The sequence below is a fragment of the Oratosquilla oratoria genome, chromosome 10 (assembly GCF_046742065.1).
Source record: "Oratosquilla oratoria isolate Oo_2021 chromosome 10, ASM4674206v1, whole genome shotgun sequence".
NCBI classification, from domain to species: Eukaryota; Metazoa; Arthropoda; class Malacostraca; order Stomatopoda; family Squillidae; genus Oratosquilla; species Oratosquilla oratoria.
Window position 1 is genome coordinate 36,208,291 of NC_134786.1, and position 27,500 is coordinate 36,235,790.

General features: G+C 38.2%; 1 protein-coding gene across 2 annotated transcripts in view; it reads right to left on the bottom strand.

Moving 5' to 3' along the window:
• Nucleotides 1-27,500, bottom strand: part of LOC143029179 (acetylcholine receptor subunit beta-like 2) — a 467,047-nt gene that overhangs the window by 353,083 nt on the left and 86,464 nt on the right. For both annotated transcript variants that reach the window (XM_076191686.1, XM_076191685.1), the window contains exon 3: nucleotides 459-639. In XM_076191686.1, the coding sequence (XP_076047801.1) occupies nucleotides 459-639 (181 nt within the window). The remainder of the gene's footprint in view (nucleotides 1-458; nucleotides 640-27,500) is intronic.

Consider the following 27,500-nt stretch of genomic DNA (forward strand, 5'->3'; position numbering starts at 1 on the left):
TGGAAAAAGAGCATGAACTTTGTGTGAATTGAGTAAAAGAAAGAGTGCGATATATATATGTTGATAGGCACTCGAAAAGAATAACAAATATGGGAGAATGTTTTTTTAAGTATTATTCTTTAGTGTGTGTGTGTTTTTTTAAACAAACGATGCTTTGCACCATTTATTTATCATATACATTTTCATGCTATGCAAATGGAGTTGTAAAATAATAGAAAATTCAAAATGGATAATCATAAAAAAGATATAATAAGCATGATTAAATTTCGGAAGAACAAATATACCACTAAATTCTATTTCATAAACGGAGGAATATAAAAAACGACGCTAAGTTACCAAATTCTGAATAGATTAGGGCTGCCCCCAATGATTTTTTCTAGTAATTTTCCTGGTGTCTGTGACACTTAAAAAAAATTGAGTTTGTATATGCAAATATACGCAAACCTGGCTTCCCTCACCTGAAATCCATCATAGGTCCAAGACCCAAACTTCATGACACAAGACTGTTCATCGAAAGGAAACCATTCAACGTCGATCTCACACGAAGACTTGTAGATGGCGGGAGGTTTCCAAACGACCTCGCCTGTGTACTTGAGAGTCGCTTTCGTCATCAACGTCACCTCGTAGTTGCCGTCAGCACTGAAAAAAAAATTGGGTCACCAAGGCGAGCTTTAGGTAAGAATACATACATAAAGCTTAAAAAAGCTCACCATCCCACTCCCATTCATTGAAAGGAGAGAAACCTATGGCAGGCAAAGCTCTGTTAGTAGCGGCAACCCTCTTTTTTTTTTCTTTTTTTTTCCAGACCGATGTTTGGTTACCTCTCCATCTGGCCAGGGCTGTCGGGAAACAATGCAGAAAACCCGCAGAGGGTCGCAAGAATCGAACTCGAGTTCAAGACGGTATCCACTGGACTACCAACATTAAAAAAAAAAAAAAAAGCCGACCGCAAGAGAAGGTTGGAACGCAACCTATCCATTGCCGGATCGTACCACGTTCATAAACTCTATATAAAGACTAGATTTAATTTGATACGACTGATACTACTCTGAAATTGGTAGCACATTGCGAAGGAGAGTTCGTTCGTTTCCACCCGCCGGTATGGTTTAGTCCGGAAATGAACTCTGGACTTTAGTGTGGATGCCGCAATGAAAATAAAAATTAAAATAAGAAAAAATAAAAAAGGGTGGTTACACTTTTCAGATGTGAATCTAACAAAAATGCTAAGCGCTCACTCTTAGTTCCTAACTCATCGCAACACTTCTTTGTTTTCCTTCTAGGTGTATCTAGATCTAGACGAATAGCAGCTTCTAGGTTCCTTTAGCGTTAGCCAGAACAAAACCCTGAAAAAATTGAAATCTCATCCAAATAGACACAATAGTTTCTTATTATTATTATCTAGAAATATCCTCTAGACAGAATATATTTACCTGCTTCAACCAAAGCATGTTTCAACTCATCGAATTTGTCCCAATAAGTGATAAAATGATAAAAAAAAAAGTAAGGAAGAAACACACACTAGTGCCGCTAGAATCAGCATCAAGTGATATCGGAAATTGAATGGGATGTTGGACCTCCTCCGGGTCCCGTTTTCATCTCACAACTCCCCTGATTTATCGTTTTATTTCATCGTGTGCTTCCCCTACCTTCTTTTCCACGCGTTTACCTCTCACATTGTACTTATTTTCTTATAATGATTTTTGTTCTCGTTATGTTCTCGTTTTTCTCTAATTTGTTCATTATTATTCTAATTGGTTTTTCTTTCCTCCTCCTCCCCCTCCTCCTCCTCCTCCTCCTCCTTCTCCCCCTCCTTTTCCTCCCCATTTAATAATCCGTCTCTTCTTCTATCTTCTCTTACTCCTTCTTACCCTTTTTTATCTCCTCCGCCTCTTCCTCCACTTTCTAATCTTCTTTTTCCTCACTTCTTGTTTCTTCCCTCTTTATTTCTTCTATTAGTCTCTCTTTGTGTTTTATTCCTTCACTCGTTCTCTCCTTGCTCTTTATTACCTAAACTGTTCTCTTTGCACTCGCATACTCTCCTTTCACTTCCTATTATATACCACATTCGTTGCACGTTCCTTTTCCCCATCATTCTGATTTTCATTCACTTACCTTCCTCTTGCTTATCCGCCTCCCTCTCCTCCTCCTCCTCCTTCCCTCCCTCTCCTCCTCCTTCTCCTTCCTCTCCTCCTCCTTCTCCTTCCTCTCCTCCTCCTTCTCCTTCCTCTCCTCCTCCTTCTCCTTCCTCTCCTCCTCCTTATCCTTCCTCTCCTCCTCCTACCCCTCCCTCCCCTCCTCCTCCCTCTCCCTCTCTTCCTCCTCCTCCTTCCTCTCTTTCTCCACCTCACTTACGTTTTCCATAATTGTCATTTCTGCTTTTGATAACAACAGTATAATATTTTATGCTTTACAGTCTATCCATTTTTTTTTTTTTTTTTTTTTACATTATTTCAACTACGTATTACTTTACGTTTACCGTGGTTACATCTCATCAGCCACTTCCCAAAACATTGGGGCGAATTGTTTAGAAATTTTTGAGATCCCAGTTAGTTTGATTGATCTTTTGTGTTTGAAAAGTTTTGCATAACCATTAAGCTTGAATATAACAGGTTTTAAATTTTTGTCTAAATAATTTATATGTAATTAAACAAAAGTAACACATAACTTCTTTGTTGACAATACTGCCCCGAAGAAGTGGTCACTGAGATAATAAAGGAGAGACATGAGGAGAAAGAGGTGAAGGTAAAAAACCTACACCAGGAGGTGCGTATCTGCGGCCGAGGCCGCCGTCACATTTGCCCTTTGCGTTTGGACTGTCGGGGCAGGTTCCAGTCACTGGTGGGAATTGGAAAGAAGTGAGGAATTCGAACCCTCAACTAAGCGAATGCGAGATCAGCGCGTTCCTGATTACGCTACCAGTGAGATGACAATAGTAGAAAAGATAGTCACCAACATGCAAATGTGTTCACCATTTCTTTGAGTGGAAGTTAGCTTCTAATGTTAAAAGAATGATGCGTGGTTCAGGTATGTCGAAGTGGGGGTCACTAAAGTCCCTAAAATAGTTACTCCATGAAGTTTAGGCAGTCAGAACCTTATGGATGGAACAGAAGTAAATGGGACTTCATATATTATATATATCTGACAAACTCCATATCAATCACTATTACAATCATCACCACTTTCTCTGCTCTACTCTGTCATTCTCTCCTTCTTCAACTAATTGTCCATCATTTACCTCAACATACCTGTTTAAATGTTCTTCCTTCTCTGAACACGCTATTCTGCTAACCAAATTGTTCTCTTCTACAAAGGGTCATTTCTTTTTCTTCAATACTCCCTCTTTAACTTCCCTTCACTACCTTTTCTTCATCATCTCGCATTCGAAGTGAATGTTGTGTAAGGTTCCATCATGACTTAATTCTTATAATGTAATTCAGGAGCTTTAGCGATCACATGGTAAATGAAGTCCTGTGATCCTCTTTTGTTCTCCTCTTATGTTCTTATCCTTCATCCACGTAAGAGCCTTATGTGCTTATCTGTCTTCATTTAGTTTATCTCTCACTATCTTCCTATTCCAGCCACTTTCCCTACCAGAAGTCAGCTATTTATCACCAATCAACTCAGTAGCGCCTTCTCCTTCCCTCTCTCTCTTTCTCTCTCTCTTTCTCTCTCTCTCTCTCTCTCTCTCTCTCTCTCTCTCTCTCTCTCTCTCTCTCTCTCTCTCTCTCTCTCTCTCTCTCTCTCTCTCTCTCTCTCTCTCTCTCTCTCTCTCTCTCTCTCTCTCTCTCTCTCTCTCTCTCTCTCTCTCTCTCTCTCTCTCTCTCTCTCTCTCTCTCTCTCTCTCTCTCTCTCTCTCTCTCTCTTCTCGTCTCGTCTCTTCTCTCTCTTCTCGTCTCGTCTCTTCTCTCTCTCTCTCTCTCTCTCTCTCTCTCTCTCTCTCTCTCTCTCTCTCTCTCTCTCTCTCTCTCTCTCTCTCTCTCTCTCTCTCTCTCTCTCTCTCTCTCTCTCTCTCTCTCTCTCTCTCAGCAATTACCTTCATTCCTCTCCAATCCTCAATCCAATGACTCCTAAACTCTTCCAACTTGTTAACTAATTTAGCATTTCACATCAAGCTTGATAACCACTATTCGCAAACTAAGTCAATCCTCTTAATCATTTCGTAGATTTTTTACTGTATGAACATCTAAATATATCATAGTATATTTCATACAATATCCTACTACAAGGTCTCGCATTGTTTTCTGAGTTCCCTACAATCCTCTTTTATTTTTCTCCTCTTTTGCCCCACCATAATTGCCCAGCGGGTAATTTGCCCCCAATCTGTGAATCACTATCTCTCACCCCACCCCACCCCATTTATCCTCGAAATCTCTTTTTCATCCCTATTTCTTTCGGCTGACTTATCACCTGCGTCTCCCATTTCCTTTTTAAGGAAACCATTTCCCGGGAATCACCCCATTTCCTTAATCGCCACAACAGGTTCCGCCGGGAGCTCCACACTTCGTCTATCCGCGCCCCATTTCCTTCATCTGTATCCGACTGGAATTTCCCACCTTCCCTTCCACATCATACCTAATTATCTTTTACGAATACGCTTGTTTTATCCCATGCTACTTTGCGTCACGAATACACCTTATTTTCTTTTCTTTTTTCTTTATGCTACAATTATGAATTGTTTATATGCGTCATAATATAAAAAATATTTATAGGAAACTGTTTTTGTCATGCTATCGTCACCTTTCTAACTCTATAAACAAGGACACTCCTCTTAGTATCGGTTGACATAATGACCTTTTCGACAAAGATTTTTGTCTCACCTAATGCTAAAAGAAAGATTGATGGGATACATATGACTGTTGAAAGGTGTGACGGTAACACCTAATTAATATTTCCAAACTTGGGTGTATTAATCAATTCTTACTCCTTTGGTGGGGGGACAATAATGCTGCCACCATGTTCCCATGTATGTTCCCTTGCCATGTTTCATATAAAGAGGAAATAACCCTTGGTATTTATATTATCCTTTCGTTCCAATTCGGTCTCTGGAAATTCATCCGTAACAGATTTCCAGTCCCACTCCCGTTACTTTCCATTCTCCTACCCATTTGACTAATTCCTGTCAAAACGACCATTTATCCTCCTTCTTGTCTAAATACAATAAGATATGATTCGTACATAAAAATATTTTTTCTTCGGTTTCAAAGAGCCTTAGCTTGGTTATATAATAAAGACAAAGGACATATTATTATTGTGCCAATTTCCTTTATCCCATTGAAGGTAGATATACTTTGATCATCACGGACTTGGATCAATTTTTTTATCTATTTGCCAAATTAATTTGGTAACAAAGAAAAACATATCACTACTTATTACATAGTGCAAACTACATTATGGTTATCATACAAATAAAAATAGATAAGTATCTAACCAGGAAATTCAAAAAGTGTGCCCAAATGACTACCAATATACAAAAAGACTCCTTCCTCTTTATACGGGAGGTAACCAGCAGAGGTATGCACGCAACCCCAACCCATCCCATACTCACCCAGTATTCATTTTATTTACTTTTATAGCTCCTTGTGGATAAAGTACCTCCACAGCAGGGCCCAACAGTCTAACTGGTCTACCCCCACAAATGTAATTATTTTAATGTGGTATATATTCGAGTTAGAGAATTGATGCTTTGAATATATTTGTTCAAGCCTGATTAAAAACGAAGCTAACTAAAGGTGAAGTCTTCAGGTAAAGCAGAAAGTGTTTTGACCTCATAACATATGAGGCAAGCCTTTGCGTTTTAGGAGAGAAAGTTAGAATCATGGGGGAATTCTCCACGCTTCAAAATGTAGATCAGGTTAGGACTTTTCCAGGCTCGCAGATTATTAACGTTGGTTTGAACCAACTTTTGGGGAAAAAAAATGTCTGTTTCCAGCGGGGAGAGGGAGAGGAAGACATCAATAATTTTTAATTACCTAAAAGAATCCAGCTTTCCACACGCGCAATTATTATTGGAACTTAAAGATTGTCACCATACATATTCTTTAGATAGAATAAGCTTACACATGAAAGATGAAAACAAAATATATATATAAAACCAGTGTGACTTGCTGCATTGCTTCTGACCCACGCGATGGACGGGGACAGGGATGGCCCTTCATCTACAAAGAGCTGTAATAAAAGGGAAAAGAAAACAGATTTTGGATGGGTGGACGATGGGTGAAGGAGAGGCGCATACTTTGGCTCGATACTTCAATTTTAAAGTGAAAGATGTCCTTTTGTGTATAAGTAACATATAAATGATGATGTTGTTGTTGATGATGATGATGATGATGATGATGATGATGATGATGATGATGATGATGATGATGATGATGATGATGATGATGATGATGATGATGATGATGATGATGATGATGATGATGATGATGATGATGATGATGATGATGATGATGATGATGATGATGATGATGATGATGATGATGATGATGATGAATACTTTAATTGAAGTAGCCCAGGCATTAAACAATCAGGAGAGGGTCATTAACATGAATGATTGTAAAGTAATCAAGTGATATATATATATATATATATATATATATATATATATATATATACATATATATATATATATATATATATATATATATATATATATATATTGTGGAGATGTTAATGTTATTATCTTAATACCGAAGAAAAATATAAACAAAAGCAAATGAATTATGAAATCACTAAAGATAAACACGATCGATTCCATTGATAATGCCAAGTCCTTCTAAGTCTAGATTAATATCGAAGAGCATCTTCAAATTATTTATCAAAAGGGGACGAAATTTATTTAAACCAGAATTTTTTTTTTAAGGCAGAGAAGGGCGAGTTCTTTTAACCAAGTGTAAATCCACTACAACATCTTAGATATTCTTTCACGTAATTCTCTGTGAGATTTACTGTACAAAGTAGAGGATGGCAGTGAGTTGGAAGTAAATCTAAAATGAGAAAGGCTGGCGGAAATGGGTAGCTTTAGGTATTTGGGGTCGCATGTAGGAAAGGGAGGAATGGAGGTGGAGGTAAATTGTAGTTTGAGAGAAGCAAGTAAATGCCTTGGGGGATTGAAAAGTGTTATGAGAAAGAGGTAACTGGAAATAGATGCAAAGTGAAGATTGTATGAAGGGGTGGTTATGCCGACGGTTTTGTATTGGGCAGAGACTTGAAATTTAATAGAGGCAGAGAGAAAAAAATTAAGCGTGTTCGAGATCAAATGTCTTAGAAGTATGGTAGGGATTACTAGATTGAGCAGTAGTCGTCACTCAGGTAAGGTCAACTGGGTAGCTGCTTCAAATAGTGATATGGCGAGTGGTTGTGTTACCGTGTTCAGCGTCGATGAGGTACAATCCCTACTTAGTAGAATTGAAACCTTGGAGGATGCTGTAAAGTACCTTAAAGAGGAGAATCGAGTTCTTCGCTTGAAGGCCCAAAATACGGAAGACAAAACTAGCTATGAGCTTGGATGGAAAACGCAGACAAAGAAGACGCGGAAAAGAGGAAAAAAGTCCTCACCAGCCCCGTTCGATTGCAAGAACTCGTTTCAAGCACTAGCGGGTCTACAGGAAGAAGATACAAAGGAAATTCAAGAGAAGAAGGGAAGGGCAGACGCTAGATCCCTGCCCACAGGTAAGATTTTGGTTGTAGGAGACAGTCAAGTGAGGTACTTAGAGAGGGCTTTCTGTGATAAAGATAGGAAGCATAGGTCGCAGGTGTGTTTCCCCGGCGTGGGGATAAATGTTAGAGACAGGGGAAGGTAAGGCCCCTGTCGTTTGCTTAAGTGCTGGGGGCAGTGATATAGATAAGTTAGGGATTGAGGAATTGTTTACTCGGTTCCGGGATGCGCTAGACAAGATTAAGAATAAGGGAGGTGTTCCTGTTGTATGTGGAATCCTTCCGAGGTGTGTAGTTGGAGGCATGTGACATTCCAGGGCTATTGCAATGAATTGGAGGCTGGCAAAACATTGTAAGGCCAATGGAGGGGTATTTGTCGATAACTGGGACCGCTTTTACGGTAAGAATCATCTATATACAAGGGATGGGGTGCACTTGTCGCCGAGAGGATTTCGGGTCCATGCTGAGTCCCTTGAGCGAGAAGTAAGCATTTTACAGGGTTTTTTTTTTTGTGTAGATTACGTGGGAGTAGGGGGGGGGAAGTATCGGAATATAGTTTAGGCAATCAACTTAGAGAGGGACTGTGAAAAAAATCACCAAAGCAGGTGGAGGGAAGATAAACTTAAAGTTTACTATACAAATAGCAGAAGCATAATTAACAAAATTGATTTGCTGCGAGGTAAAGCATGCGTTGAGAATTTTTATATTATAGCTACTACTGAATCCTGGATGAACATGGCTGATAAACATTTCCTTCCGGAAATCGAAATAAAAGGATATAAACGTTTTCACAAGGATAGGGTTGGTAGGAGTGGGGGAGGTGTAGCACTTTTCGTTAAAAATACAATAAACTGTATTATCAACAATTCGATTAAGGAAGAGGACTGTACGGAATCTATTTGGGTGGAGATTATAGGCAAGAATAAGAAAGTTATTATTGGCGTTTTGTATAGACCTTCTAACCTCACCATTGAGCATACTGACCCCATGATTCATGAAATTGGCAGAGCATCCCAGTACAAAAACGTTGTGATCATGGGAGATTTTCATTTTAGAAACATTGACTGGGAAACTTTAATAGGAGATCAGAAACGAAGATGTGGTGCAGGATAATTTCCTAAAACAAGTGATTACCGATCCTACGAGGGAAGAAAATACTCTGGACTTAATTTTAACTAATAATAAGCACCTGATGAGTAACGTAAAAGTGGGAGATAGTCTAGGCTCTAGCGATCATCAAGAAATAAGATTTGATATAATTTGGGAAGAATTAAAAAGTACGAATAACGTCCAAGAACCATACTTCAGGAAAGCAAATTTTGACAATATAAAAACCTATTGGAAATTGAATATGAAATGTTATATGGACGTTATGGACGTTTCAGACATTGTCGACGCGGAGGGTAATATGCATAGCTTGGGTCAGGTCACTTAGGGCGGAGGCTCAACAGACAGGTCAGCGATTTGGATGAAATGTATAGCAATCTAACTGATCTAATTATTAACGCACAAAATACAATTATCCCCCTGAAGTCATTACGGAAAAATAGCAATACTTCCAAATGAATGACGGATAGATTGAAACATAAGATTGGAATGAAAAAAGGACTTTACGTAAAAATAAAAACCGGGGAAACACACCTTAGATCAAGATATAACGAAATGGAAAAGCTGGTTAAAAAGAATACAAGTACAGCGAAACGTAATTATGAAATTAAGGTTGCCAGTCAAGCAAGATCCAACCCAAAGGGTTTCTTTCATCTCTATAGAACAAAAAATAAAGAAAGAATAGGACCAATTAAAAACGAAAACGATGAAATTTTTATGATAGAATCGGAGGAAAAAATGAGTGAGGAGTTTAACAAATATTTTCTTTCGGTGTTCACTAATGAGAGGTTAGATCCGATTTTCAGAGGGGATAAAGAAAGTAGTCTATCTAATATTAGCATTAGTAAAGAAGAAGTAGTCAAGCAGATTGAAAGACTTAAAGCTACAAAATCCCCGGGTCCAGACGAAATTTTTCCGAGAATGGTTAAGGAGTGTAAATTTGAAATCTGCGACCAGTTAACTAAAATATTTGATAAATCTGTTGCTTGGAAGCAGGCAAACGTTGTTCCCGTTTTTAAGAAGGGAGATAGATCGTCTATATGTAACTACAGGCCAATCAGTTTGACATTGGTTGTAGGAAAAATGCTTGAATCAGTAATAGTAAATAAACTCAGAGAACACATCGAAAGACATAATTTAATTCGCGATACACAGTATGGTTTCTCCAAGGGTAAGTCATGTGTGACTAATCTTCTATCCTTTTACACTAAAGTATATAAGGCGTCAGATAACAATGATAATTACGATGTTATTTACTTTGACTTTAGCAAAGCGTTCGATAAGGTGCCACATCAGAGACTACTAAAATCAAAGCCCATGGCATAGGAGTAATAGTGTTAGAGCTTGGATTAATAACAGAAACCAGCGGGTCACCATAAATGGAGTAAAATCTAGGTGGGGCAATGTTACTAGTGGGGTCACACAGGGCTCGGTTTTGGGTCCCTTGTTGTTCATTATGTGTATAAACGACTTAGACGATGGGATAAATAGTGATGTTAGTAAGTTTGCGAATGACACTAAAATAGGACGCCTAATTAGGTCAGGAGACGATGAAGAGATTTGCAGGATGATCTAAATAAATTGTTCACATGGTCGGTGAAATGGCAAATGAACTTCAATATCTCTAAATGTAGCGTGTCAAACGTAGGGCTACACAACTCCAAAAATAGATACAGCTTAGATAACACGTTTTTAGAGAAAACTGATTGCGAGAGAGACTTGGGAGTTCTAGTGAGTCCGGACCTTAAAATCAGGAAATAGTGCATTAGCGCCAGGAATAAAGCTAACAGAGCATTAGGTTTCATTGCTAGGACGGTAACGAATAGAAGTGCAGAGGTAACTATCAAACTTTATCTAGCGATAGTTAGACCCATCCTTGACTATGCTGTACAGTTTTGGTCTCCGTCCTACAGAATGGACATCAATTCACTAGAATCAGTAAGAGAAGAATGACCAAAATGATACATGGACTCAGAAATTTGCCTTAAGAAGAGAGGCTTAGGCATCTTAACTTACACTCTCTGGAAACACGCAGAGTACGGGGTGATCTAAAAGAGGTGTTCAAGTGGATCAAAGGCTTTAACAAGGGTGATGCAAACAAGGTCATCATATTAAAACAACAGGGCAGGATTCGCAGTAATGGTTTTAAACTGGACAAATTTAGATTTAAGTAGGAAATAGGCAAGAATTGGTTTACTAATAGGGTGGTCGACTTAGTAACCATGTAGTAAGCACTGAAACTATCAGTTGTTTTAAGAAACGATTAGACAACTTTATGGATGGGGATGACAGGTGGTGATTGATACGGAGCTGCCTAGTGTAGGCCTTATGGTCTCTTGCAGTCTCCTTCATTCTTATGTTCTTATGCTCTTATGTTGTATAGAGTGAAAAACGAGGAGGTGAGGTGAAGAGCGGGAATGAAAAAGGAGATGGCAGATAGGATTGATGAAAGATTATTGAAATGTTTTGGACACATGAAATAATGAATGACGAAATATTAGTAAGAGAGGTGTGAAAGCCAGGGTGGGGGGAGTGAACTTGATGGGACGACAGAGGATGAAATTGATACACGGGGTGAAGAGGACGTTGAGCAAGAGGGGAATGTCTGTTGACACCATGTTAGGATGCAATGGTGTTTATTTCGATAGATTCGTCTGCAACTGCCACTTTCATACAAAATGTCTGTTAAGCAAGGAAGGGAGAAGGCAAGATATAGGGATAAGTGGTGAATGACTCTGTATGGATGACACTGTTATGCAAGGAAAGGAGGGATAGGGGATAAGGGGGTGGTTATCTATGAATAAAATTTTGACGCAGACCGAAGGGATTCTCCCCGTCTTCTCTTTGTCTGCATGAGGAGATGGAGAGGAGGGTCGCCCATTAAATGAAGATGCCTTGCCGTGGATGTACAGTGTTTTGATGCACTGCGTTTCACCCAGTACAGTTGGCGGATGCAGGGATGACCCGTCATCCATTAGGAGCTGAAGTGAGAGGTGTGACAAGAGGGGTGGAGGGGAGTTAAATGGATGGTAATAGGCACGTGCCTCTGACTTAACTACTTTCCTTACAAACGGAAAAAGTTCTTGTTATGTGTATATATATATATACATATATATGTGTGTGTGTGTGTGTGTGTGTGTGTGTGTGTGTGTGTGTGTGTGTGTGTGTGTGTGTGTGTGTGTGTGTGTGTGTGTGTGTGTGTGTGTGTGTGTGTGTGTGTGTGTGTGTGTGGGTGTGGGTGTGGGTGTGTGTGTGTGGGTGTGTGTGGGTGTGTGGGGGTGTGGGTGTGTGTGTGGGTGTGTGGGTGGGTGTGGGTGCTTGTTATACATTTTTTTTTTTTTTTTTTTTTTTTTTTGTACTTGGTGACCACGTCGTCGCTGCATACTCCAATCTTGGTCTTATCAAAGTGAATAGTATTTTCTTCACCATTTCTTCGTCCAGGTATGTAAATGCAACTTTGATTGTTCTTATTCAATTATAAGTTTCTTCAAAAATTTTGTTTATATGTTTCTCAGGGGACATATTATTCATAATAATGACTCCCAGGTCCTTCTCATTTTCTACTTTTTTATTTTCTTCTTCTCCCCATTTATATGATCCCACTATTCTTTATTTGCTTCTTCCAAATTCCATTATATTACATTTCTTAATACTGAATTCCATCTCTCACTTCCTGCTCCATTCCCATACTTTATTGAGATCACTCTGTAGCGACTCACAATCTTCCTCAGTGTTAAAATTTTTCAAAAATTTTGCATCATCCGCAAAGAAGCTCATATAACTTTTTATTCCTTTATCCATATTATTGATATATGTATAGCAAACATTTTTGGGTCAGAACTCCTTATGGGACTCCATTTATCACTTCATCCCAATTAGTGTTTGTCTCTTATCACCACTCTTATTTTTCTTTCATGCAAGAAGTCTTCTATCCACTTCAGCAGTTTGCCCTGGATTCCTCCCGCAATTTCTAATTTCTTTACCAACTTCTTATGTGGCACCTTATCAAAAGCTTTATTTAGGTCTAGAAATGCACTATCAGCCCATCCATTTCTTTCTTGTATTACATCTATTAACCTTGAATAGAAACAAATGAAGTTTGTGACGCATGATCGTCCTTGTCTAAGTCCAAATTCCTTTGATTTAGTATGTTGTTGTTTTTTTTCCAAATGCCTTACCCATCTAATTTTGATCATTCTTTCACAAATTTTAGCTATCGTACTTGTAAGAGAGACCGGTCTATAGTTAGTAGGATCTTCCTTGTTTCTCTCTTTATATATTGGCACTATATTTGCTTTTTTCCAATCTCCTGGAACTTTTCCTTCTTTCAATGAACTGTTTATTAGACTATGTATTTTGTCTGTTAGTTCATTCGTGCATTCTTTCAAAATCCAGTTTCCAATTTCATCTGGTCCATGAGATTTTCTGATATCGAGATTACTCAAGTGATTCATTATTTCATTCCTTGATATTTCTATCTCTTTCATAGGGGAACTTTCTCCTCCCACTCGATATCTCTAGTTTGTATGTTCTCCCTCGTAAACGCCGATTTAAAATGCGTGTTTATAATTTCCTCTGTGTATTCAACTCCTCCTTGTCGTAGTTTCTCGAATTCTTGTTTGTTTTTCAGTTTGTTGTTTACAAATCTGTAAAATAGTTTTGGTTGATCTTTACATTTTTCTATGACATCTTTTTCGTATTTTCTCTTTTCTGTTCTGCACACTTGTACATATTCATTTCTATAGCTGGTATATATTTTCTATTTTTCATGTTCACTTTTATATTTTAACTCCCTACATCTTTTGCTATACCAACACTTTACATATTGTTTTTCTTGTTTTTGTCTTGGAACATACTTTTTCACTCCTCTATCAATTTTTGTCAAAATATTCCATTTCTCTTCTACTGTTGTTTCCTCCTTGTGTATTCTTTCCCAGTCTGCTTTTTGAAATAATTCTCTTATTTTATCAACATTTTTTTCATATAACAATATTCCCTTTCTATATTGTTTTTTTTTTATGTATTTTTCCTCATTTAGTTCCACTTCAACTGTGATTATTAGGTCAAGTCTCGATGGTTCTTCCTTATTTCTATACCTAGTATTCTTTTGTATCCATTATGTCATTGTATGTTGTATAATCATATAAAGTAGTACATTTCCCCATAGGTCGTCTCCACCCTTCACTGTCATCTCTTCCCAGCAGATTTCTTTACAATTAAAGTCACCCATTATAACTATTCTTCCTCCATCTTCCATTATCTTATTTAGTTTTATCCTTGTGTCTTCTAACATATTTTTGTATTCTTTCTCTTCCCACGAGGCCGTTTTAGGAGGCACATAATTTACTACAAACTTCCTGCTCTTCCCATCCTTGTCCTCCGCTTCCATCATAATCATCTCTACTCTATTATTTGCATATGTAACAGTCCTTATATTTATACCCTTCTTAGTCAGGAACATAACTCCATTTCCTTGTTTTGCCTCTCTGTTTTTAATCCAATAATTATATGCACCATGTCTTACACTGTTGGGTGGTAGTGGACCTTTCAATTTGTCTATACAATTCTCATTATGCCCGGTTCTTTTTCCTTCAGGTAAATTCAGTTTGTTCAAGCCTGTTATTAAGCCATTGATATTTGTGTAAGACACTTTTAGTTTTCCGCTACTTCCATCGTGTTTTCTGTTTTCCTTCTGTTTTTCTCTACTATGAACCATTTCCTCACTTTCATATTCACTACTCTCCAATAGAATTTCTCTTTTTCTGACTCTGTTCTTTTCTCGTTTTACTTAGCTTCTAGTCTTTTTGTTTTCTCATCTTCTCTTTCTTCTCTATTTATTTCTCTTTTTATCCATATCTGTTTATATTGATCACTGTCTGCTAGTTTCCCCGTTTTTGCTAAGATATTCTCTGCTGTCGTTTGTGACCTAAATTTAACCTTAATTGGTCTGGTCTTATCTGTATTGTATTTCTCTAGTCTAAATACTTCTTCTATTTGTTTCCCTGTTTCTGGTTCATCTTCTTGAACTACTTCTAATATTTTATTTACTTTTTCCTTTTCCTCCTTTATTCTTGTAGTCCAATTTGGATTATACTTCTCTTCCATCCCTAATATAATTATACATTTCTTTTATCTGCTAAGTCTCTTACTATATTCTCCTTCTACCTCATCATATTATTAACTATGTCCCTAGTTTGTTCTTTCATCTGCTGTTCCACTATATCTCTAAATTCAATTTTATTGTTCCCTTGTAATTTTTCGAACCCCTTACCTCTTTTGCTATGGACTCTTTATTCTCTTTATCATTCCTCTTTAATTCCTCATTCTCAACTTTTACTTCTCTTAACTGTCTTTTTAATTCTTCTATTTCATTAGTTAGGTTTCGATTCTCCTTCTTTAGTTTTTCCATTTTATCAACTCTTTGGGTAACTAGAGTTAATTGGTTAAACCTAACCTCCCATGCTTCGTTCATTTTTTTCATAAAAGCTGTTATCTTCTCTTTTCATTGATCTACTATTATCTATATTTCTGCTTTTGACACTTCTGCTTCCTTGTTCTTCCTCGTCTGTGTGTTCTGCACCCCTCTTGTTTACACCTCTTCTAACATCCGGGGCCCGTTCGTCCCCTTCCTCATTTCCTTCCATTTTCCTCAGTAATCCCTCTCTTTCTCCTTTTTCTTCACCTTCCCACTACACCACGAGCTTTCCCCTTCCCTGCCAATACAACAAAGGTACTTCCTAGCTGTTGAGATCGATGAAACTTGAAGTTTTCCTGGTGTTCCAAACTTCGTTGCCACTTCGACCGACGTGCGTGTGTGTGTGTACATATATATATATATATATATATATATATATATATATATATATATATATATATATATATATATATAATACACACACACACACACACACACACATATATATATATATATATATATATATATATATATATAATCAGCGATCCTGAGTACACTGCTGAAAAACGTTTTCCATAGTATTCCATGATTCACACGACAGCGCCAACCTTTGCCACGTCCCTCCTGCGAACTTCTCTATCTCGTCTCTCCACCTTCTTCCTGGTCCCACTCCTCCACGTTTCTCATCTCTTAGCGTACACTCAGTAACACACTTGCTCCATCGCTCATCAGTCGCTCTCATTAATTTACCTGCCCAATTGCACTTCCTCTCTTTTACCGCCTCCACAATATCTTCCAATCTAGTCTGTTCTCTCACTCATTTTGCTCTCTTTTGGTTTCTCAGCGTTATTCCCATCATTGATCTTTCCATTCTCCTCTGTGCCGTCCTTAGGTTTGTTTCCATCGCCTTCTTCAGTTTCCAAGTCTCACACCCGTAGATTGTTGCTGGCAAAATGCACTGATTGTAAACTTTATGTTTCAAACATAAAGGTACAGAGCCTCTCAGGATCTTATTATACTTACCAAACACTTTCCAACCAATTGAAATACATCTTTATATTTCGTTATCATTATCTTTGGTCACTTTTACCATCTGGCCTAAATAATTATACTCCTCAAGTTCTTTAAGACTCTCACCATTAATTATAATATCTTTGCTTTGAATTTTCGTGTTAAACATTAGTTTTGTTTTACTCCTCATTTTAAATCTACTTTGATACTTTCCTTGTTAAGATCTATCAGCATATATTGCAAGTCTTCCGCTCTTTCTGAAATAAGAATAATGTCATCCGCAAATCTTAGGTGGTTCAAATATTTGCCATTAATCTTCAATCTCTTCCCAACTCAACCTTCTGAAAATGCCTTCCAAGCAAACTGTAAAATAGTTAGCTGAAACTATATCGCCTTGTCGTACTCCTTTCTCGATCTTGATTTTTCTGTATCTTTATATAGTCGAATTACAGAGGTACCTTTCGCATAAATCTTTTCTAGAAGTCTTACGATCTGTTCGTTTGTATAAATTTGGTCATCCTTCTCTGTACTGATTCTAGCGAATTGATGTCCAAGGATGGGTCTAACTAACTCTAGAGTTTGATAATTACCTCTGCACTTCTATTTGTAACCGTCTTAGCAATGAAACCTAATGCTTTGTTTGCTTTATTCCTAGCGCTAATGCACTCTTTCTTGGATTTAACCCTTGCGGTCTGCTAAAATTTTGTAACATCTAATCTGTTCCGGTCAAAATGACCCATCTTATAAATTCTGACAGTTCCTTGCCATACAAAATACTATTCTAATTACTTTACGTGTCCAGTGTACACTGCAAAAAATTCATAATCATTCAGACTCCAAATCTATCTCTGCCAGCCACCCTAGTTTATTGAAAAATAGGTATTAGTTGCAATTATTGCAGTTGAATATTGTGACACCATGGTGCTTACATATAGTTTTTTCGGCAGATTGCTTTTACTTTACTATAATTTTTGCACATATAACAGTGCCATCTTTTTGCGTATCTTTCTTGAGATTTAGAATGGTCAGTATTTATATACAGCCTACAATGTAGTAATTTACCAGCATTATAACATCTAATCCGTTCCGGGTCAAAATGCCCCGTCTCATAAATTCTGACAATTCTCCACCATACAAAGTACATAATTGATTATCTTGCATGCCCAGGGTCTACTACGTGGAAAACGTGGAAATAACTTATTCAGACCCCACACCTAACCCTTCTTACCACCCTACCTTATTGAAGATTAGGAATTAGTTGCAATTATTGCACTTGAACATTACAACAGCATGCCGCTTAGAGGTAGTTTTTCGGCAGACCGAACATATTGTGGTTACTTTGTTGTCATTTTTACACATATGACAACGCTGTCTCTTTGCAGCTCTTTCCTGAGACTGAGAATTATCATATTCTATAGATGGTCTTGCAGCTTCAGCAACTCGCCGGGCATTTGGCGTCCTAGGTAACGATACCCTTGAAGACAATACAGGTTGGACTAAGGCCAATCCAAGTTCATGAAGGAAAATTCTTCTCTTGAAGGTAGCTTTTCCCTTCCAGTTAGGTTGCACTATATTCCAAAGGACAAAAGCATTGTAGGCAGACACATCCACTATGTTATCAAGCAAGGCCATAGGCCATCTCTTTGTCTGACGCTTTTACCAATAAGTTGCAACAAGTTTGTCTAAATTATCAACTCCTCCTTTAGATGAATTGTAAAATTCACTTATGTCAGGTTTGTTTGTTTATTTATTTATTTATTTATTTATTTATTTATTTATTTATTTATTTATTTATTTATTTATTTATTTATTTATTTATTTATTTATTCATTCATTTATTTATTTATTTATTTATTCATATATTCATTTATTCTCTCCAAGTGACACTATCATGCATGTTACTCAACAATACAGTTTTCCCTTTTCTGGGGGCAATATGAAATAATATCTTCATAGTAAACTTCAAGGGTAGTATATCTGGTCCTTCCTTTAGGGTTACAGAATTCTACTGGGAGTTCTTGTCGATTTTTTCTGATAGCTCCAACAATTGTTTGGTTGCGCTTTGTTAGCTTTGTTGCTACCAACACTTTCAGTTCCCTTCTCTCCTTAATTACTGGATTTAATTCAGTTTAATGTTCCTTCTATGATATAATATTTCTTCATTCACTTTCTACTTTTTCACTTTCTTTTTATCATCGTATAATTGTAAGTCAATCATATGTAGCCCCCATGCCTCTTTCGTCCTACTTAGCCAAGTACTTAGTATCAGTACGGGGTGAATTAAATGTAATTTTCTTCTTCTTTTCTTCCAAATAATATTACACCTCTACAACTTATTTGGACTAAATACAGCAGAGGAATCCCACCTGGGATCCTTTTATACCCACCAAGCCAAGTCTGCTTCGACGTCACTATTCAATTCATCCAATAACTTTGAACGTTACAAATAAGTGCCACCCTTTAAGGGCGTGACTTTACCTTCGTGCACCAATAATTTCTCTCCTTCTCTACCCTTTTCTCCAATCAGAAAAACTGTTATACTGTCTCAAGTAATACTACTTACGCAAGCAATCTTGTTACGAAGCGAAGTGGCTTAGCGTTAACAATTCGAAACATCAGCATCTGTATCGATACCCTAGTTTGTGTTTACAAATATTGGACGGTGAGCAAGAATATGCAACTCTGCAACTTCGTAGTGGCCATTGTTTTCAAAACATCTAAGTCGTAAAATGAATTTGTCGCCACCTACCCCTCTATCTACCTACTTGCCTTTTTTAATCTACCAGCCTCTTACAGGGGTCGGCAGCTACGCTTGCTCGTCCCGACCAATTATTTCTACTACCCTCTTACAGGGCTCTCTAATATATACTTGGAAATCATCATATACAAAATGCTAAATATTTAAACTACCCTTGCATAAACTGGTAAAATGGTATCAGTAAAACATTTCAAACATATACATTTCAAAGAAACAAGCAACCCTTCCAAAATGCATAAATATCAATAACAATTCAAGCTGAAAAATGGTGAATGACATAGCCCAAATTAATTTGCAACACAGATATAATACAATGTTAAATAAATTTGCAAAAATCATTGCTTTGATTAAGAACATTAATTTCAATGGAGAATGTTATCATCTTTTCAAGGATGTTGAGCAAAACGCAATAAGATTGATAAAAGTATTGTAAAGTGTTTCTTCTTGAATTTCATTTTTTGTTTAACACACTTAATTCGTTTTTTTTTTTTTTAAGACACACTTAAAAAAATTCAATGTCTCACAAAATATTTATTGGCGTTGTCCTAATGTATTGGCAAGATTCCGAGTCTGACCACAGCAGGTCCAAGGTCTTCATGTCTGACCTAAGTAGAACCTCTGCTTGACACTATGTTCAAGTAGTTTAGGTCCCCCATCACAAGTACATACATTTGGTCAAAATAAATTTATCTGTAAAATACATCAAGATTAATATTCAATTCACATATTATATTATTCAGATATTCCCTATACTCTTCTGGGTTAAATATATACATACATATACCAAGGCTTTTTCCCCTTTACAAGGGAGGTAGCCAAAAAGAAAAAGGCATAAAATCATTCCCACCCATTCCAACCCTGAATACACTCCACTCCCCTCCAACCTCCCTCCCATCTTAGCTCCTACTGGATGACGGGTCATCCCTGCACCTTGTCCACTGCCCTGGGTCAGAGGTAGTGTCGCAAGGCACAGCACATCCACAGCAAGGCCGCTTCATTAAATCGGCGACCCCCCCTCTCCGTCCTCCCATACATAAAAGGAGAAAACGGGGAGAAATCCCTTCGGGCTCCATCAAATTTTGCTCACACATACTACCTCACCCCCTATTCCCCCACCCATTCCATCTCATGCATCACAACATCATCCATATACAACCATTCTCCATTCACCCCTGTCTTCTGTCCTCTCCTGTCCTTCCTCAACAGACATTCCCCTCTTCCCCAAAGCCCCCTTCACCCCATCCATCTATCTCATTCTAGGACGTCCCCTCATGTTCATTCCCTCCACATCTGCCTCCCATACCTCTTTTACTAGTCTTTCTTCACTCATTCTTTCCATGTGTCCAAACCATCGTAATACTCTTTCATCAACTCTATTTCCCAACTCCTTTTCCACCCCTGTTCTCCTCCTCACCTCCTCATTTCTCACTCTATCTAGTCTAGTAGCCCCCATCATACTTCTCAGACACCTCATCTCAAACACATTCAAGCTCCTTCTCTTTTCCTCTCTTATGTTCCATGTTTCTGCCCCATACAGTGCTGTTGGCACAATCACTCCTTCATACAGTCTCCTTTTAGCATCCATTCCCAGATGTCTATTTCTCATTACACTTTTTAATCCACCAATGCATTTACTCGCTTCTCTCAATCTACATTCTACCTCCACCTCCACTCCACCTTTTCCTGCCACATTCGCACCCAAGTATCTAAAACTATCCACTTCCTCCAGCCGCTCCCTTAATGCTTACTTCCAGTCTGCTGCCACTTTCACCCCTTGTACATCTCATAACCTTACTTTTACCCACATTTACCTTCAGCTTTCTTCTTTCACACACTCTCCCAAACTCTATCACTAACTTCCTCAATCCCTCCTCTGATCCTGCCACAAGCGCAGTGTCGTCTGCAAACTTTTCTCCATTTTCTTTAACCATCTCCAATCCCTGACTCACCACCCTTGCATTTACCTCTCGCACCACCCCGTCCATGTACAATTTGAACAGCCAGGGCAACATAACGCATCCCTGACGAAGTCCCACCTTTACCTCGAACCACTCACTCTCTCCATCTCTAATCCTGACACATGCTCTACTACTCTCGTAAAAAATTTTGACAGCTCCTAGAAGCTTTCCTCCTATCCCGTATATCCGCAAAACCTCCTACAGTGCCTTCCTGTCTACCCTGTCGTAAGCCTTTTCCAGATCCATAAAAGCCCAAAAAACATCCTTCCCCTTTCCTATAGCTTTCTCACATATCTGTCTTACCAGGAAAATCTGATTTACACAACCTCTACCCGTCCTAAATCTACACTCTTCCTCACCAATTACTCCCTCTGTTCCTCTCCTAATCCTCTCAATCAAGATCCTCCCATAAGCCTTCCCAACTACACTTAACAAGCTGATCCCTCTGAAACTACTACATTCACACTTGTCCCTTTTTCCCTTGTAAAGTGGAACTATACAGGCACTCCACCAGTCCTCTGGCACTCTACCCTCTCTCCAGCAAACATTAAATAACCTCACCAGCCAGTCAGCCCTCACTGTACCTCCTTTTTTTAGACATTCTCCATGGCATCCATCCAGACCAGGTGCCTTACATGCTTTCATCGTCTTAACATCTGCTTTCACTTCATCCTTCCTTATTTCTCCTCCATTTTCTTCACTCATCACGGTCATTTTCTTAGCATTTCCCACTGCAACTATCTTTCCCTCCCTATCCTCCTTCACATTAAGCAACTCCCTAAAATATTCTGTCCATCTTCCCCTTACTGCCTTCTCTTCCATTATCATCTCTCCATCTGCACCTTTTACCTTTTCTTTACTTGATTCGCCTCCTCCTCCTCTCTTAATTCATTTCCAAAACATCTTTTTATTGCTTTCAAAATTTTCTGTCTTATTCTTACCCCATTTCACATCTGCTCTCCTCTTTGCCTCCTTTACCTTGTGCTTTACTTCTCTTTTCTTTTCTTTGCACCTCCCATATAACTCCCTCGTCCTATTTTGTAACCAATCTGTGAAACTCGCTTCTTCTCTTCTACAACCTTCTTTGTTTCCTCATCCCACCATTCACTACCCTTCCTTCTATTTCCTCCTGTCCTTCTTGTTCCACACACCATCTTTGCACACTTTGTGACTCCTTCCTTGAACCATCCCCATTCCTCCTCCACTCCTAGCTCTACTCTATCCTTCACTCACTCCTACTCCTCTCTCAGCTTCTTCTTGTACTCCTTTTCATTTTCATTTAAAGAGTTCAATCTAAGCACCTTCCTACCTTTTGTCCTTTTCCTCTTTCTCCATCTCTCAACTTACCTTCCACCAAAAGATGATCTGATATTCCCCCACCCTCTCCCCTTAGCACATGTATATCCTTAACTCTTCCTATTATACTCCTATCTACCCCTACATAGTCCATTAACGCTCTATCTACCACCCTTCCATCCACCACCCTCTCCCATGTCTACTTATGCTTGACTTTCTTCCGAAACACTATTTGCTATCATCAACTCTCTTTCTAGACGCATCTCCACCATCAACTCTCCACTACGATTCTTTTCTGGAACTCCACATTTCCCAACCACTCCGTCAATTGGTTCATTTCCTACCCTAGCATTAAGGTCTCCCAGTACTATTACATTGACATTTCTCCCTAATCCCTCTATGCACTCATTTAAATCTATTCAAAAAGCCTCCCTTTCTTCTACACTCTTCTCACTACCACGCCCATATGCACTTACAAAAACCCACATCTTATTTCCCAGTTTCAACTTCATCCACATTATCCTTGAGGAAACCTCCTTCCACTCCACTACACGTTTACCTATCTCTTCATTTACTCGCCCTCTCTTCACTCCTGATAACCTCCCAGCTACACTCCCAAATTTACACTCGCCCTTCCCTCTCAACTTAGTTTCACTCAAAGCTAACACATCCATCCTTCTTCTCACAAACATACTACCTATCTCTTCCCTTTTACTCTCATATGTACCACATCCACGCACATTAAAAGACCCAAACCTTAGGGTGCTGGTTGGAAAACTCCTAGACCCTCTTTTGCCTTTACTTTTTTTTTTAGGAATGTCCCCTGTGGGACTACAGGGAGAAGGATGCCTGGTCCCAATCCCCGTCCCTTTTTTCTCGCCTCTTACGATCCAAGTGGAAATACTTGGTGGCAGTATTCTTTTGCCCCTACCACAGGGTAGGTAGGCAAAAAAGGAAATGAATATTCAGAGAAATGGTACAGGACAGTAACAAGGGGTTGGGGGACAGCATAACGGAGGGAGAGTCGTAGTATAAAAGTGTCATAATTTCTCTATGAACAGAGTTTTCCTCTATCACAGACAAAATTATGTGTGGCTCTGGTCCGTAGAGGCGCCCCATATAGACCCTAAAGTATCAACTGCATGCTACTTTGCCACAATAACATGCAGCCAATACCACAGACGGGGTTAAATATGTAATTTAATTTCATACATAGGGTATCACAGCAATTATCTTCACCATCAAATTGTATCCTAACTTTCTTCATGTCATCTAAGTGGCCTATCAATTCTTCCCTAGTTTCTAAGAGTAAGACCGTGTATTTGTTTCCACCTGGAGAATCAATTACCCTATATGGATCTGAGTACCTTGTTGAAAGTTTATTATAGGGTGAATGTAGTTTCACCATGACTAAATCTCTTATTTTTAATTCTAGTTTATGTGCTATTTTGTGTTGTTTTTTCATCTCTTGGGAATACTCTTGCATATGTTCTCTAACTCTTTGGTGAATACTTTGAAAAGTATCTATCCTATTTGAGATATAAGCATCTATATTATACACAGATTTCTGCTCTGCAATCAAGATTTCATATGGAAGAGTTTTGTCTTCTACAAAAATAATAAAATGAGGTGTTTCACCAGTTGCTATATTAATTTGGTTGTTCAGAGCACATTTAACACAAGGAATCCAAGTATCCCAAGTTATACTATGAGGACTTATCATACTCCTAAGACTTGTTATAATGTTCTTATTTAACTTCTCTACAACTCCATTGCTTTATGGATGATTCACTAAAATATTTACTTTCTTGATCTTAAATAAACTACATAAATTTTCCAAGATTTTGTTATTAAATTCAGTTCCATTATCTGAAACTAAGATCTTAGGTGTAGTGAAATTATATATTATCTAATCATAGATTACTGAAGCAATAGTTTCAGCTTTCTTATTTGGAATGGATTGTAAAATACAAAATCTTTAAAAATAATCAATGGCAACAAATACATATTTATATCCATTCTCAGACATAGGTAACTCCAATGTATCTATGTGAACTCTTTCCCAAAGTTTCTGTTGAATGGGATATGTTAACATAGGAGCAGGTTTTGGTGTATTTCCTTTCACCTTAACACATTTCAAACAATTTTCTATATAACCATATATATATTTCTTCATACCTGGCCAAAAGTATTTAAGTTGTACTTGTCTATAAGTTTTATCCTTCCCTGGATGTGAACTATCACTATCATAAAGTAACTTCAATATTTCTTTTACAAAAGTTTCTGGTATTACCAACTGATTTACTGGACCTCTAGAAATATTTTTCCCACTTACAACTGTTTTTCTAAACAAAAGTTCATTAGTCAAATGAAATTCCTCTATCTTATACCCTTTTGGTAGTTTTGGGGAGGATTTCCTCTTGGGTTCATCAAATTAATCAACCCTGTCGTTGGTTGGCTAATGTTTCTAGAAAGTGCATCTGCTGCAACATTCTACCCGGAATATATTCAAACTTAACTTCATAGCACTGAAGTACTGGAAACCATCTAGTTAGTCTGCCCCTAAGATTCTTATGTTTAAATAAGTTTTGAATAGCTGTATGATCAGTCCACACTTTGATTGGATATCCCAGTATCATATCTCTAAAATTTTCTTATGAACATATCACTGTTAACATTTCTCTCTCTGTTATAGAGTAGTTTCTCTCTGCGCTATTACAAAATCTAGGTGTGTAAGCTATTGGTTTCAAAGTGCCATTTCTCTCTTGCATAAGTATGCCTCCTAACCCTATGTCAGATGCATCAGTACAAAGAATGAATTCCTTATTATAGTCTGGATAATATCAAAACTGGAGAACTCGTAAGTGCATCTTTCAACTTGTCAAAAGCTTGCTGTTATGCAGGTCCCCATATGAGTTTTGAGTCCTTCCTCAACAAAGAACTTAATGGATTAGCAATGTCAGCATATCGTTGAATCATTTTTCTCTAATATCCTGTCAATCCCAAGAAACTTCTAACATTTTCTACAGTGCTTGGAACTAAAAAAATCTTTATTACTTAAATCTTTGAATCCACTATACTATGTCCATGCCTGTCTATCTTATGTCCTAAATAAGTAATACTCTCCTGCAAGAACTTACATTTTTCAAGTTTCACTTTCAATCCTACTTCAACTAGTCTTGAGAATATTAAATATATTTTTTTAAGGTGCTCAGCCGCTGTTTGGGAAACTATTATAATATAATCTAGAAATACATTGGCAGTGTTTCCTAACAACCCATCTAGAATTGTATTCATTAATCTCATGTAAGTTAATAGACTATTACATAACCCAAATGACATTCGTTTGAACTTATAGTGTCCCGTTGGAGTAGACAATGCTGTGAACTCTCGTGAGTCTTCATGCAACTCTATTTGCCAAAAAGATTTGATATCTATAGTGCTAAAATATCTATTCTCAGTTCCCAGACTTCTAAGAATGTCCCCTATCTCTGGTAATGGTAACCTGTCACGTATGGTGTCCCTATTCAATTCCCTATAATCAATAACTGGACGCATAGTGCCATCTGATTTTGGCACCAGAATCAAAGGGAAGTTCCACTCACTTTTACTATGTTCAATAATATCCTGCGATAACACTGCAGTGCTCAATTGTTCTACAATGGCTAATTTAGAATGAGGAATATAAATAGGTTGAGTCCCTGTTTTTAATTTAATCTGATGTTATAAAACAGTTGTTTTGACTAAGGCGTCCCCCGGCAAAGCAATTGCTTTATTGTGCTTTACGAGCAAAGCAACTAAGCTTTCATCCAACTCAGGGCAACTAGTAGGTTCTTGTATTTCTTTTCCAACGCTGTTTCTTCCTGAACTGAACAGATTGATGAAATTGGTAATTCTACTTCCTCAGTACTCTCATTTAAAATCTTAATGGGTTTTGTACACACCTGAAAATATCCTATTTGTGTACCTTTCCTTCTTTATTCAAAGTATTAATCATTAATATTTCTACCATGTTCTTATTTCACTTGTAAATCCCTGAGTCCAATTTCAAACCTTTTAATCTAATTGATTCTGGTATGATTAAAATTTCAGAGTCTACAGTGACTCCTTTCAACTGCACTCCGACCCTGTTAATTGCTCTGGAGTAATAATGTCGACTTTATTACGCCACCATCCACAATTTGCAAGGCTTTATTTGTAGTTGATGAATTAGTCATTTTTGGGATTTCTTGAACATCTGAGTTGGATTCACTATATGTGGCTTTATTTTCTGTTAGTCTGGACCGCTCGGCCTTGTTATCTAAATATAAGAGAAGAAGAGAGAAGGAGTTTGAATGTGTTTGAGATGAGGTGTCTGAGGAGTATGGTGGGGGTTACTAGGCTGGATAGAGTGAGAAATGAGGAGGTGAGGAGGAGAACAGGGATGAAAAAGGATTTGGGAGATAGGGTTGATGAAAGAATATTAGGATGGTTTGGACACATGGAAAGAATGAGTGAAGAAAGACTAGTAAAAGAGGTATGGAAGGCAGATGTGGAGGGAGTGAACATGAGGGGACGTCCTAGGATGAGGTGGATGGATGGGGTGAAGGGGGCTTTGGGGAAGAGGGGAATGTCTGTTGAGGAAGGAAGGGAGAGGACGGAAGACAGAGGTGAGTGGAGAATGGTTGTATATGGATGATGTTGTGATTGCATGAGGAGGAATGGGCGGGGGGGTGGGGGGGGTAGTATGTGTGAGTAACTTTTGACGCAGCCCGAAGGGATTTCTCCCCGTCCTCTCCTTATATGCAAAGGGGGACGGAGAGGGGGGGTCGCCGATTAAATGAAGCGGCCTTGCTGTGGATGTGCTGTGTCTTGCGACACTGCTTCTGACCCAGGGCGGTGGGCAGGGTGCAGGGATGACCCGTCATCCAGGAGGTGCTCAGATGAGAGGGAGGGTGGGAGGGGTGTGGAGTGTATTTAGGGATGAAATGGGTGGGAGTGTTTTTATGCCTTTCCCTTTTTGGCTACCTCCCTTGGAAGGGGGAAAAAGCCTTGGTATATGTATGGTATATGTATGTATCTATTTCTAGGGATTCTTTGATTCCTGTCATTGGCTTTAAGTCTGGTTGATTTAAAAATGGGATTAACTGTGATTTCACTAAGACCCCTAAGTCAACAGGACATATGACCATGTTCTCTTTTCTCATATTTGCAAATCCTATCAATAAATCTCCTGAAAAAACAGATTCTTCCACAACTATCACTGGAATGTGCAAATGTTCATTTGTATATAAGATGACTTCTAGTTCAACCTTACCTAATG